At 40.1% G+C, this 14760-nt stretch overlaps 1 protein-coding gene across 2 annotated transcripts in view; it reads right to left on the reverse strand.

Moving 5' to 3' along the window:
• syt7b (synaptotagmin VIIb) overlaps window positions 1–14760 on the reverse strand; it is a 126628-nt gene that overhangs the window by 39079 nt on the left and 72789 nt on the right. For both annotated transcript variants that reach the window (XM_086288414.1, XM_086288422.1), the window contains 2 exons: window positions 7822–8169; window positions 2780–2902 (listed from right to left, as the gene is read on the reverse strand). In XM_086288414.1, the coding sequence (XP_086144540.1) occupies window positions 2780–2902; window positions 7822–8169 (471 nt within the window). The remainder of the gene's footprint in view (window positions 1–2779; window positions 2903–7821; window positions 8170–14760) is intronic.

Below are 14760 nucleotides of genomic sequence, written 5' to 3' on the forward strand. Positions count from 1 at the left end.
CAGCCTGTTCAGTCCTTTGTTCACTAGCTGAGAAACTGTGCTAGTCTCTGACGGCTGCTCTGAGATCACTGGTAGATGAGAGGTTAGCATATTTTTAGACGGGTGTTTCATGTGAGGAATCTTACTCCTAAATAATGAGGGTGCCCTTCCCGTATGCCTGCAACTCAAAGATCAAACCACCAGTGAAGAGATGCAGACAAGCCAACCATCAGAGGTCTGGATGGAGAAAACACAGGCCATGAAAAATGGGATAAAGGAACTCAAAATGTGGGTATGCAAAACAGAAATTTGAGAAAACATAAAGGTAAAAATAAAGGCAAAAGAAATGAAAGCTCTTTAGTGCTGGAAGCTGGAAAAACCTAATAATTAAAGGTAGAAACCCAGCTAATATAAATGTACCAAGCAGGGCTGCCCACTGAGAATACCAAAGACACTTTCTTAGTATTATTTCTGGGTGAATTTCTCAGAGGAGTGAAAAGACACTAAAGGTTTGGGTGATTAAAAAAGAAAGAAAACGCCATGAGTATTTTGATTAGTTACCTTTGTACAAAAAGCACAACACTAAATAAAGCTTTCAGACAGCACCACGCTTATGCACAGTTATTCTTTATACTGTTATACAGCAGACAGGTTGTATCAAGTATCTTGGGGGAACTTGCCACAGTCTGTCTCACTGTCCTCTGTCTTCAGGTAATCCCGGACTGACTCTGTGATTTTGAGATCAGAGCTCTGTGGGGTTTAGACCATCTGCTGCAAGTTTCCTGCTGCAGCTCTCTACGACTGAGGCAGCATGTTGGTCTTATTGTCAGACTGCAGAATGAATTTGGGAGTGACACTGATACTGTTGTAAGATGATTAACAATCTTAATACCCAAATGCTTTGAAGTTTTACACAATGCAAAATAACTACATCAGAAGTAGATTGTACATTGTGGAGTTTAAAAGGCTGGCTTGTTTTTAGATTGAACATTTTTATTTTATTTGGAAAAAAAGACAAAGGACATACTATTAAACAGAATTGCAGTGCTGGCAGTATAGGCTTTGAAATAACAATAAGGTTACATATATAAAAAGTTCACAGGTCTGTCAAAGTAAAGAGAAAGTACAACCCCTGATCAATTTTCTTTAAGTTCTAAGACTCTACACACCAGGACATTTTAAACCTGATCCCTACCAGGTCATAAAATATAATGAATACAACCTGAGATGAACAACAAAACACGACATATTAGACCATGTCGTTATTTAACAGAAAGTTTAAGAGAAACTAAGCCAAACTATAGAAACAGTGTGTGAAACACACCCCAGCACACCCCACGATTCAGCAACTTCTAGAATCACCTTCAGCAGCAAAAACTCGAAGCAATCGCTCCTTTGTAGGACGTTATCATCCTCTCACATTTTTGTGGAGGAATTTTTGCCCGCTCTTCTTTACATTTTGCTTCAATCCTTGGAAGTTTGTGAAGATTTATTCATACACAGATGTTTCACAGTCCCAGATCAACATTTTAATGAGGCTGAGGACTGGCTTTGAACTGGGCCATTGAAGCACTTCTTTTCTTTTCAATCATTCTTTTGCAGATTTGCTGTCAGACAGATGGCCTCACATTTGACTCTAGCATGGTCGACTCAACGGCTGCAAAGTGCCAGAGGTCCTGTGGGTCCAAAACAAGCACAAATCATCGCCCAGTGTGGTGAAAGCCAAACAAAGCACAGCACAAACACCGCAGTGCTTAACAGCTGATATGGGGTGTTTGTGCTGATGTGTTTGGCTTTCACCAAACACGACTGCGAACATCATCTGCTTCAGAAGTCTTGTGCGTTAGCTCGGATTTACGTTTGCAGACATTAGCTGCGTTGCCATGTTCTTTTAAATAGAACAGCTGATCTCCTGGTAACCTTTCCAAATAAGCCATACTGTTCTGTCTTTCTCTAACTGTACCATGATAAACTTTAACAATTAGGATGCTAACTGATGGCTGTAGAGTCTGAGATGTAACTCTTTTGACAGTTTCTCAGAATACTGCACAATCTGACTTTGGGGCGAATTTGCTGGGATGTCCACTCCTGGGAAGATTAGCGAATGTTTTGAATGTTTTCCGCTTGAGAATAATCTTTCTCACTGTAGAATGACAGACTTCAAATTGGCCATATAATCCTTCATATAGTGATGCTCACACTTACTGATGATATCTAATCAAACTGCACTTGATTACCAGCACCTGGCTGTTACTCACCCTTTAAATCACTATAAAAGCTATAAAGGTGTAGTTAATCTTTCACACACTGCATCTGTACTTTGGCTTAGTTTTTGTTAAATAAGTAAAAAATCACACAGTGTAATATGTAATGCATTGTAGTTATATTTAGCTCATTGTAACAGTTGCTAAGGACCAGATTATGTTTACCAAGTCTTGATAATGTGAAACCTTACAATTGAAAGAAGGTCTACATCTTTAAATACAGTTATAATTTATGAGAACAGTAAATACATAACTGTTGGTTTGTAATATGCTACTTAGTGGTAGTGTTATTATGAATAATTTGCATTTCAAGCAAGACTAAAATTGCCATGAAGTGTTGATCTTTCAGGTGACTCTACTGTACGCTGCGCACTTCTTCATCACCACAGTGGAGATAAATAGCCCTGCCCCGCTTAAAATTACAATCCATTACACACCTCTTCACCGTATGACAAGCAGCTACCTCGGCTGCTCGTTTTGTTTTTGTGCTTAACAACTCACATTCTTCACATTCCCCTCTCTCTTTCTCTCATTACCTTTTCTCTGGTGTGGTTTCATTTTCTTTGCTCGCTGGCGCTTCCTGTAGATCTGGGAGGTTGGCAAAGTCATCCTGTTCAGCCAGCCCGATTGCTAGAGACAGAACAACCATCTTCCCCTCACTGGACACACACGCACACAGACAGACAGACAGACAGACAGGACATCACAAGACCATAGAGGCATGTGGGCAAATAGGCACAGGGGCACACACATCCAAAAAACACAAAAACAAGCAGCGACAGATACACACGGCACACAATTCATGTACAAAGACAGAGAGTGGGAGAGAGGTGGTAGATTGCTGTGAGGACACTATTATATTTCATCTTAAACATATGTTCAATCCAAACTGCACTTTTAAATGTCTCTCATCCAAACCTGCGAGCTACGAAGTGATACAAAGGCTCTTTAATAGGACATGAATGCTTGTATTCCTGACAGTTTTGGTTATCAAAAATGTAATTTTCTTATAGTGAATTTGGAAAACACTTCATTTTTTAATGCATGACATGTACCTTTGTACATAACCTGACCCCTTATTCCAAATGTGACTGCCAGCTAGTTTGATGTGCATATATATTTTTTACACTAATATACATTTTCTAGCCAGAAGAAAATAATACCTTGTTGGACAACCTTTAGCTTTGACGGCAGCATGCATTTACCATTACATAATATAAGGTTACACAATATCACTATATTTATTTCTGTTGAGAGTTGCATTAATTTACACAAGAGATGGATCGCTGTGTGAGGTTACGGTTCGGGCTCTGTGGTGGCAGATCCATGTGTAAAAATGATCTCTCATGTTCCCTGAACCACTCTTCTACACTTTGAGCCTGATGAATCCTGGCATTGTCATCTTGGAATATGCCGGCTCCATCATGGAAGAAAAAAATCCATTAATGGGAGAACCGGGTCATCCTGGTCTGGGGCTTATCTCATTTTTGGGCACCTAAGATTGCTGATCCTGGGCCTGACCAACTGAAGCAACCCCCGGCGATAACACCGCCCCAACAGGCTTGTATGATAGTCACTAAGCATCATGGGTGCATCCATCTGCCGCTCTTCTTGCCCTGATGATACCCTTTTCCCACTGACCCATATACATTTTTTTCTAATTAGCTTCATTGATAAGTGTTTTTCTTAAGGTTACACAGCAATTTAGCCAATATAAGGCTCTCAGCTGAAGGTGGTGATTTATTATTGGTCTGGCAGTGTAGATTATGTGTGCTTGTTAAAGGTAACAAGGAAGCACCATTAATTCGGAACCTTTCATTGATCCCAGGTTAGTATTTATTCATTCTTTGGTTTTATTATCAGTGCTGTTTGTTACACAAATGATTTAAACCTTAAGTTATTAGGGAAGTTTTGTTCTTTACCATTAACTCATCGAGGCCGTGAGTTTGCAAAGAAAAGTCACCCGGTCTTTGAATTACATTAAAGTTTTGTAACATTTCAGATAATGTGTAATCCCTCTGATTGCCTAATGTACTGTATGCTGTAGCATTTGGATGAGTAGAGATTTTTTTCAGCCAATTTATTGCTTCAAAGCTGAATTTCTTCAGTTCATTAACACTGACACAACACTGCACTGACATTGTATATGTGGCTATCATTTACTATTGTTTTTGTTTGTTAGAGAATAACAAAAGTGATGTTCAACAACGAATAACTTTTGATAAATAAGTGGGGGCGATCACATTTTTTTTAACACCACTGTATGTTGCCTCTGTGAGTAATAAATATGCTAATATTTGTACAGAAAACCCTAAAAGAAAGGTTTGGATTGTCTCAGAGAAAAACAGAATCACCTGAAATGACATGCAAATGACATGCAAAGCAAAAAGAAAAAAGAAAATCCACAAAAACAGAGGTGCAAGCATACCTGCAACAAAGAAACACAATGTTCATTTGCAGCTGTTATTGTCTCTCTAAACAAGCCTGAAATCATCCAAAATGCATTTTACTGAACAACACTGCGCCATGAATTCAAAGCCATGCAAACAGTGCCCTTAACAAATGAGCATTTGCCCACAACTAACCTTGTGATTCACAGTCACAGACAGTAAGTCACATGTATGTACATATTGTACACTCTTCTAGCTTTTTTTCTCCATTCACCACATTTATTTTTCATTTTTTACAACCCTTTACCATAGCATGCATGATCCAAGGACAACCTTAACATATAGTATTCTTCACCACTACCTCTTCCCTTAAAAGCCAAATCCAACTTCAAAACATGTTTTTTTTTCTGATGTCTTGCAGCCCTTAACATCAGCTGGCTTAGTTTTAGGCTTAGCTATAAAAGATTCAGCCTCACATTTATTTATTTATTTACTTTTTATTTGGTGGATTAGGTGCTGTCTTACGTTTATCTGAATGCCTTTGTTGTGAATAACAGATAGTGGTGGGTGCTAATGAAATTGCAGAGACCCAAATGTTTATTTTCTCTCAAAAATTGAACTGGAAAAATTTAACTCCTGCAGCAGCGAGCCAGTCACGTTGGCAGCGCTGACTTCACGTGTCGACGTGCATGTAGCTTAGAAACATAAATAGATTTAAATAGGATCAAAAGATTTTTTTTTAAAAAAAGAAAGAATCCTATCTCCTTCCTGATGTTTCCAGTTTCTTCTTAGCTTTTCTCTGATCTTCCTCCTCTCATCTCTGCACATTTCATATTTTTTGTCCCCACTCTCTGGAGTGCTCCCGACCAAACAAGGTGCTCTTTGTTGAAGTAGTATTGACAACAAGAGGAACACATTAGTACTTGAGAGGCTGCAGCCCACTGGGGATGTGTAAACAGCATCTACATGACGCTCATCGATAAAGTGAATGGATTTATATAGATGACCAAAAAAAAGACACACGTGCTCCACGCTGAAATCATTGCCACCTACATCAGGTCTATTGATTGGAAAATGAAAGGGGAGCAGCTCAGATGCCACACTGCGTGACAGGTATGGTCACAGCTGGAGGGTGAAACTGCTGCTTTTGCTTGTTTATACACCACTGATCACAAATGCATGATACCCACACTGCCCCCACCCACCTCCACGTCTCCCTCTCCCACCACCTCCAGGGTCAACCGCTGGCGTGTTTGGTCCAACGAGATTCACGAGGACAGGGACAACCACCTTCGTGTGCATGATGTGCACAGCCTTATTTGAATGATGATTCACATAGGAAGGGAGGTCAATAGCCCCGGAGACACTGCTAATGGGCGGACATGTAAAAGGTACAGAGCAAAGAGCTATGTGTATGGATGGATGTGTGTGAGCATCTATGTTTGCGGTCAGGCGGGAAGGAGAGCTTTTACATGAGGCTGCTTTGCAGAGCACATCATCTGTAATCTATCACTCAAGCTAAGGGGTGGAGGAAGGCTCTCCATGCTCGGTATCAAAAAACAATCACTGACCATCGCACACCAGAAGCTTCTCTACTCAGTGAAGAATGAGTTGGAAAATTGGTGTTGAAAAATCACTCGTGACTTTGGCTAACTTTGCTTTATTTTTTTGTAACCCAGGTTGGGCTTGTTATAAGATTTCTGCTTATGATTGGATTTTTTCTATCAGTCTGTCTTGAAAAAAACTTTAGAAGAAAACAAATTTTGAAATCTGAATATTTAAAGATTGTTTATTTTATTGTTAGGCCTAACGCTATCCTGCGGTATCTGGCTGTTTTATACCACCTAAATCAAGACATAAAAGATGCACGTAATAGGGAAAAAAACAGAAGTTTGTATTTTATGGTACTGCTGTGTAGTTAATATATGCATGCTGTGGTGATGCACAGTTCCAGACCAGACAAGTTTAAATCAAGTTTGTTTTTCTTATGACCTGCTGGAATTACTATAAAAATATATTAAATATATGATAATAAACAGATGTTAAATCTGAACTTTTGCATGTGCCAGCGCTGTTTTTGTAAAATTTAAAACTATACACAAGTAAATAAACACAAATAAATGTAAATGGGAGCTGAAGAACATTAGAAAGTGATTATAAAATACCTTAAGAGAAGATAATATCACCTATTATTTGAGACATTTACATGATTGGCAATTAACAGCAATGAAAAACTAATATGTTAAAACCCTTGATGCCCGACACACACCTTTTCTACTACATGCATATTAATATCACTACACCCTGAAAATAATCATTTAAATGAGTCTCTTGGGGACAACCTCATCAAAATTAATAAATTGAAGTTCTGCAGAGACCGTAGAGGATTGCAGTTGATTTTGGTTCCATCCTGTGTAAAAAGCACACGCTTTGCCATTTTGTCACTTTATTAGACCACAGCTTATTCGGCAGCCCTTCAAGAAATCCCACACTCATGAAGAATCTCTTTCGGTTTCTGGTGCTTTATACTGAGAGCTTTATTTTGTCAGGCATGAGTGAAAAAAAGGGGGGCGAACAAAAAACCTCTCAGCAGCACTCAACAAGATTTAACAGCACCACGTTCCAGCAGTAGGATGCAACGTTTGAGTTACTTGTTTGAGTATTTAAAATTTGAGTGTGTTCCTTCTAATTGCCTACATTTCAGAAGGAAGTTTGATCCGCTACTTTTACGTACAGAGATGCTTTATTATCAACTTAACCACAAATGTGGTGCATTTAAAACAGTTCAAATTAGCCCCGTCAACCACCTGCAGCAGCAAAAAGCTATTTAAACATTAATGATATAGTGATAATTATGTATTAGTGCGACACTCACGGGTCCATTTTATTATTCCTGCTATACTTCTCTTGTTATGAGTAATATTAAACATTTATATTTCGGTACACTTTTGAAAGCAGAACTTTTATTTTACAAAGTAATTTCACATTCGACTATTTATACTATTACTTACAGGATTTGAAGACTGACAATGCCACAGATCACACTCCAGCACACAAACGATAATTTGAAAACTGAAGGCAGGATTTAAGAGACTACAATGAAATGGTGCACTAAATTTAATAAATTTGTATTTGCAGTGCTGCACATATGATCCTCAACTTTACTTATAGGAAAGTAAAGTACTTACAGGAACGACTTAACATCCAGACCTCGGGTTCGGATTTGCTCCACCATGTGGTCCCAGCTGCCTGGATTTGACCTTGATCGGCCTGTCCCTGTTCCTCTGTACCGGGAGGCTCCAGCCGGACTCCCCCGGACCCCCCGCGGGCCCCCACGGTGGCCCCCCCCGCCTGGGCCTGTGTGCAACTGGCCCAGACTCTGCGAGGTGACTGGGGGGTCGTTGGGACCCGGAGGAGGCTGGTGAGTGAGGGGCTGTTGGAGGCTCTGCTGCCGGACCAGGGGCCGAGGGCGCGCCACAGCTGAGGACGGGATGTGCTCCAGGGTGGAAGCTGATGAAAGGGAAGCGTCCCCAAAGCTGAACGGATACATGGGAACACCGAGGACAGAGATGGATACAAAAAAAAGGAAATAAATGGAGTTAGAGATACGTAATGGGAATATAGAAGAAAGAGCAGGCCGTTTTGAGATGAAAGGGTGAAAGATGAAAGTATAAAACAAATTTGTAACATGTTATTATGTTGATATCAAAAGGAAGAGAGGATAAAAATGGCCAAAACATACATAAGCACAGCACTGACTGAACTCTAGGAGTCTGCAGTGAATATCCAAGGGAGAGAGACTTGAGAGAGAGCAAAGATCAGTAAAGAAGGAGTTGCCAACAAGCTTGAGATACTTGTTAAACATCTGCAAGAAAACAGCTGTGCTGAATTTTTGCCTTATCTTGCCTAGCTGACCATACGTGTTTAGTCTGGCATACAACATATCATTCATATCCAAACTGGCGACTAAACAAACCTCTGCTTTTTGTAGAATCACAGACAAATTAAAAACCTGCAGCCAGTGACACTGGTCCCACTGGAAATGCACATTTTGCAGCATCAGAATGCCAAAATCAGGGTGTAGTCCTCTTTGCAGCTGTCCTTCAGGTTGATAAAATGACGAAAGCCAAACAAAATTATTTCACACGGAGTGACATGGGTGACTCTACATTGAATCTAAATGCCCATCATGCCAGCTGTTCCACTAACGAGCAGCTAGTGCTGTCTAATAAGCCCATTAAAAGAAAACACACGAAGGCAGTCTGTCTGTCTATGAGCAAACAAACTGATGAGTTGCATTCTGATGTGTTCAGCGGTCATAGTTTGGGAGATTTTTTGTTGTTGTGCGTGATGCATTCAGTGGGATCAGGTCTTAAAACTGCAGCCGAAATCTAGAAAGGGTGAATCTTCAACATAGACAGATCTCCTCCTGCAGCTCTTCCTTCTTGTGCCAACTCCCTCCCAGCAATCAAGCATATGAGCATTTGCTCACACAATCAACTCTGACTTTAAACTTCACACAGGAACATGAACCCAGCTCTCCCAGCTGAAAGTTCTCCAGTTAACCACTAATACCTCCAACATCTTAATTCTCGTGTGGACTTGGACTCTTATTCTACTTTACATTACTCCTGTGATCAGGTCTGAAATGATCTGATTGGTCTGGTCTCCCATCACAGGCTCGATTCTCCAACGTCTGATTAGAGCACAAGAAGTGCAAGAGTCTAGTCCCCCCCCCACCCCCCCCCACCCCCCCCCCCCACCTAAGACCACTGTAATTACAATATACTGAAAGGTTATTAGGTTCTTTTTCCCTTTTTATGATTCTACAAACATGGTTCCTACCTCAGCGTTAAGTGGAATTAAATTGGAGCTTAAGGTATAGTAGCACTATCTCTTCACTTGAGACTCGGCTCTCCATCTGCAGTGCTGAATTTCTTTCTCTCCGTTATCTATCTCCCTAATTAGCCTTGACCTACTTCTACCTTCTTCCCTTTTGCTTCCACCAATCTTTCTCAAAGGTCCTGTCGGCTCCTGCTATGTTTTCACTCTCAGCTCTTCCTTTTACCTTTGTGGTTCTCCTCTGCCTATTCATCTTTTCTTTACCCTCAGCCCTCACATCACTCTATAGCCACACCACCTCCAATCACCGTTCCTTAAGTCTGCCCTCTAATTACAGGTCTGCTACTCTTACAAGCATGTAATAGTGCTTCACCCCTTATCCTCCCCTCAATCACTGCCCTGCCTGATGACTGTAAGCTTGTGCTAAACAGCTCTGTCTGAAGCTAATGCAGTGAGGGAGGATTTACTGCCTGGACTTGAGTTGTGTACAGCAGCGCTCTTTGGTATTACCTCGGCTCTGACTCTGTTGGAGAGCCAGGAGACAAGCACCCTGAGGAGCAGTGCAATGCTGGATCAAGTAAATACAAGACAGGGCTCATATACATGCTCTGGTGCATGCATGTTTTCTCTCATACAAACGCACACGGAGCACACCATTAGATCTTTCCTGGGGAGAGACTTTGATGAGTGTGTTTGTTTACTTGTGCCTAATATTCGAACTGAATAAATGTGAATTAATGTATAAAAGTCATTTGGCGGATTTCTGTTGAGCAGAATTATACGGTTTTGAAGTGGGAGGAGGGCATTTGGGGTTCCAGAAGTTTGACTTTTGTATTTATTTTCCTACACAAACAGCTATGGGCGACTGTTAGCAGGAGCACTTTCATGGCTTGGATTATCCCAGCTTGAATAATCAGTGCAACAGGTGAGCAACAGCAATCAGGAAGTCCGATTTTTCAGTAAAAAGTCAAAAACTATGACATAAATCGACGTCATTAGGGCAAAACTGTTTTGAAGATATGATCATCATTAGAAGAAAAAAATATTTAGAGCTCTGATCAGGAAAAAGAGTTTCAAGCTAGATGTTCATGTAAGAAATATGAACAACTTAAATCTTAACACAAACAGTTCACACAACCACTTATCCAAGCATAAACATGAAATAACTAAAATATAATCGCACAACTTCTAAATTAATCATTTGAACCTAAACATTTAAACTTTTATGAGTCTTTGTACTGAGCTACACAGTCTTTGTACACCAAGACTATGTAGAATATATATTTTTAATAACAGTACACTGTTACAGTAGATCATCCCTTTATATGTGCTCTGATAATTTTAGCTTCAATTAATTTAAAACCTTTTAGCATTTTTTACTATAGGTAATGTATTTTATAAGGATTCTTAGCTTTGATGAATTTGATTGTCTGGCTGTGTTTTACTCTACAGGATGCATTGTTCCTCAGATAAAGGAATTGGCATGTGACAGGACAGGTGGGCAGGTGTAAAATGGGATGTTAAAAGAGGAAATTGATGACCTACGTTATTGCTGCATGATGATTTGAGCAAATGAACTAAAATTTGCAGCTAACTTTGGTATAGCCAAAATAAGAAGGTGACTTAACACCTTTAACACCCCTATATTCACCAGACACTTCATTAGTTACACTTTTCTAGTAATGAGTTGAAGCCTCTTTTGCCCTCATAAATGCATAAATTCTTGGTGGCCTCTGAGATTCTGGTCCATGCTGGCATGACAGCATGTCAACATTCACTTGTGTGAATCTCCCATTTCACTACAACTCAAACGGGCTCTATTGGATTGAGATCTAGTGACTGTAGAGGCCATTTGAGTACCATTACTTGGTAGGCTAGGCTAACTGAGGCCACTGATGGTACTGAAGGGCAGAAAATGTGTATCCCCCACACCATTACACAAGAATCAGCCTGAGCAACTGATACAAGATGGGATTTTTCATATTGTTTATGTCTAATTCCGACCACACTGTCTAAAAGTCATAGCAGAAATTCCAACTCCTCAGGCCAGGCCACATTTTTCCAATCTTCTGTTGTCCATATTTGGTCATCCCATGAGAATTATAGTTTCAGCTTCTTGTTCTTAACTTGTTCTTGGTCCTTTACCGCTGTAGCCCACCTGCTTCACGGCTTGTTGTGTTGTGAGGTCAGAGATGCTCTGCTTCATACTTTGATTATAACTAGCGGTTATTTGAGTTATTGTTGGCTTTCTATCAGCTCAAAGCAGTCTGGCCATTCCCCTCTGACCTCTGGCATCAACGAAACCTTTTCATCTAGGGAACTGATGTTCACTGGATACTTGCTCTTTTTCTGACAATTCTCTGTAAAAGTCTAAAAAGGTTATGTGTGTTCAAAGTTGCCTAAATTACCTTTCTTCTAAATGCTCAGTCTGAACTTTAGCATACTCTGCTTTGCTGCCATTTGACCAATTGATTAGATATTTGCTTTAATGAGCAGTTAAACAGGAGTACCTAATGAAGTGTCTGGTGAGTATGTAATACCCCTTATTTTGGGGGGTTCAATAGTCACGTTATCATAGCTGACATCATGAAAAATTAGTATATCTTGATGGTTTAATGGTGACATTAAGCCAGATGTCTGAGCACATGCCGTATTACCTGCTTCAAGTCTTTTCACTGTCTTGAGTTTGACTAATTTTATCATTTGAAATATTCTAAGCCCTTTTCAAGTGGTTTCCCTTAAAATTGTGCTTTCAGGTACTGTACATCATTGCTGCCTTCTTTATCGGCACGGTGGCACCAGCCACAGTCATTCATACACCCTGAGCACGCTCCCTTTTTATCTGCTGTATCCAATTACTGACTTAGAGGGTTATTTTCACATTTCTTCTTGCTTGAAAGTCAATTAAGATGACTATAAACCTTGAATGATTTCGTAATTAAGGGAAATTGAGGAGGGTGAAAAACAAGGAGAGCGAGAAAATATCAACAGTGAAGGGTGAAAGATCGTATGGCAGAGAGACGTAAATGCTCAAAAATAGAAACCAATTCCAAAGGAGAAATGGAAATACAGGTGGATTTAAAAAGAGCAGGAAAACAAAACAGAGGAGTGATAGGAGTAAAGAATAATGTGGTGGGATAACTTAATTGTGGGGCGATCATGGCTCAAGAGTTGGGAGTTCGTCCTTGGGCAAGACACTTCGCCCGTTGCCTACTGGTGGTGGTCAGAGGGCCCGGTGGCGCCAGTGTCCGGCAGCCTCGCCTCTGTCAGTGCGCCCCAGGGTGGCTGTGGCTACTATGTAGCTTGCCATCACCAGTGTGTCAATGTGTGTGTGAATGGGTGGATGACTGAATGTAGTGTAAAGCGCTTTGGGGTCCTTAGGGACTAAGTAAAGCGCTATACAAATACAGGCCATTTACCATTTAAATTCATGTTTATATCAGTATACTATTTAAATAAAGGTCACTCAAACATAATGCACAGACACAAGAAAGCACAATTTCAATAAATGCTGCGAGGTGAGGAAACAGAACCATTGTCCTACATTTAGGGCATGTGTTGTCTAATTGGTGAAGATGTTTTCTTGGTTTGCTTGCAAATTGTTTATTTGCCTGTGTTTTCTTGCTGTGCACTGAGCTCTCCAGTTCCCTAATTTTCATTCATCATTTTATGCATGGAGGCAGTTTCTATTATCTTCAGTCCAATCAAGAGGCAAATATCAATTCTGAAATCACAGTTTTGCTTCCTAGTTTCTAATTAATCTATTCTATCAGAATAACAGGGGCAGGCAGTATTATGAAGAGTTAGCTAGCAATGAAGGAATTGTGACTGAGTGGAGAGATGGCTTTCATCTACTGTGCTGAACGCTATTGTAGAGCTCCACTTATTAATCTATTGTATATTACAGAGTACTGCTCTTAATTCAATGATCAAACTGTTTCCAGGAGACCGTTTGATTCACACATGTTATTGTCATTATATCTTGTATGTGCTACAGGTGTTGAAAAAAAATTCAGCTTTCAGCAACCAGTTTGTTTGACAAATTATAATTGCAAAAATTCACTTAATTGTAGTTTAGAAAGCACTATTTGTGATGATTTACATTGTTGGATAACATGCATTTCTTTTTTAAATGTTTTCTCACACTTACATATTTCACGTCATCAAATTTGCAGTTTTAAAATAGTGATTTCGTTTACTAAGGTAAAAAAGGGGTCCAAACCTACCTAGCCCTGTGTGAAAAAGTAACCGCCCCCAAGATATCACTTAAACCTGTCTGACACGACCAAAAAAAACTCAAGATGTCAAAGTCATTGACATCTATCAGTCTGAAAAGGGTTACAAAGCTTTTTCTAAGGCTTTAGGAATCCAGTGGACCACAGTGAGAGCCATTATCCACAAATGGAGGTGCAAGGCTTGCAACAGTGGTGAACTTTCCCAGGAGTGGCTGGCTTACCAAAATTACTCCAAGAGTGCATCAACGACTCATCCAGGACTCATCGCAAAAAACCCAGAACACCAAAGTGCAGTACTGCAGGCCTCACTTAAGGTCATAATTCATGATTCACAAAGAGACAGAGCAGAAATGGCACCCAAGCAAGAGTTCAAAGGTGATAACCACTGCTGAGCAAAAAGCTTGTCTCACATTGGCCAAAAAATTTAAGGAAAATATTCTGTGAACTGACACAACAAAAGCTGAACGTTTTGGATGGTTTGAATCCCGTTACGGCTGATGTAAAACTAACAGAGCATCTAAAGAACATCATATCAACAATCAAACATGGTGGTGATAGTGTGCTTGTCTGGGGCTGCTTTGCTGCTTCGGGACTTGGACGACATTCTTGATGGAAATGTGAATTCTGCTCTCTGCCAGAAAACCCTGAAGCACAATTGTCAGCTGTTAGTTCATGCTCTGAAGCTCAAGGACACTTGGCTTATGTGGCAGTATAAGTCAAGTTGTCAGTGTCCTACTCAAAATCTGGACTTAAATCTGATTATGATGCTTTGGTATGACCGTTGGAAAACCCTCCAGTGTGGCTGGATTACAAACAATTCTGCAAAGAAGGGTTGGCCAAAAGTCCTCCACAGGGATATAATAGACTCATTGTCAGTTATTGCAAATGCTCTATTGATTACTGAGAGGGGCACAACCAGTTATTAGGTTTAGGTGGCAATTATTTTTTCATAGAGGGTCAGGCTGGCTTGGATAGCATTTTTCCCTTAACATGAATTTTGTTTTTACTCTGGTTATCTTTGTCTAAAATTAAAATTTCTTTGACTATCTG

The sequence above is a fragment of the Aulonocara sp. 'chitande type north' Nkhata Bay genome, linkage group LG1 (assembly GCF_057382095.1).
Source record: "Aulonocara sp. 'chitande type north' Nkhata Bay isolate Kocher_YH1m ecotype deep benthic linkage group LG1, A_spYH_male_GT1.1, whole genome shotgun sequence".
Lineage (NCBI taxonomy): Eukaryota > Metazoa > Chordata > Actinopteri > Cichliformes > Cichlidae > Aulonocara > Aulonocara sp. 'chitande type north' Nkhata Bay.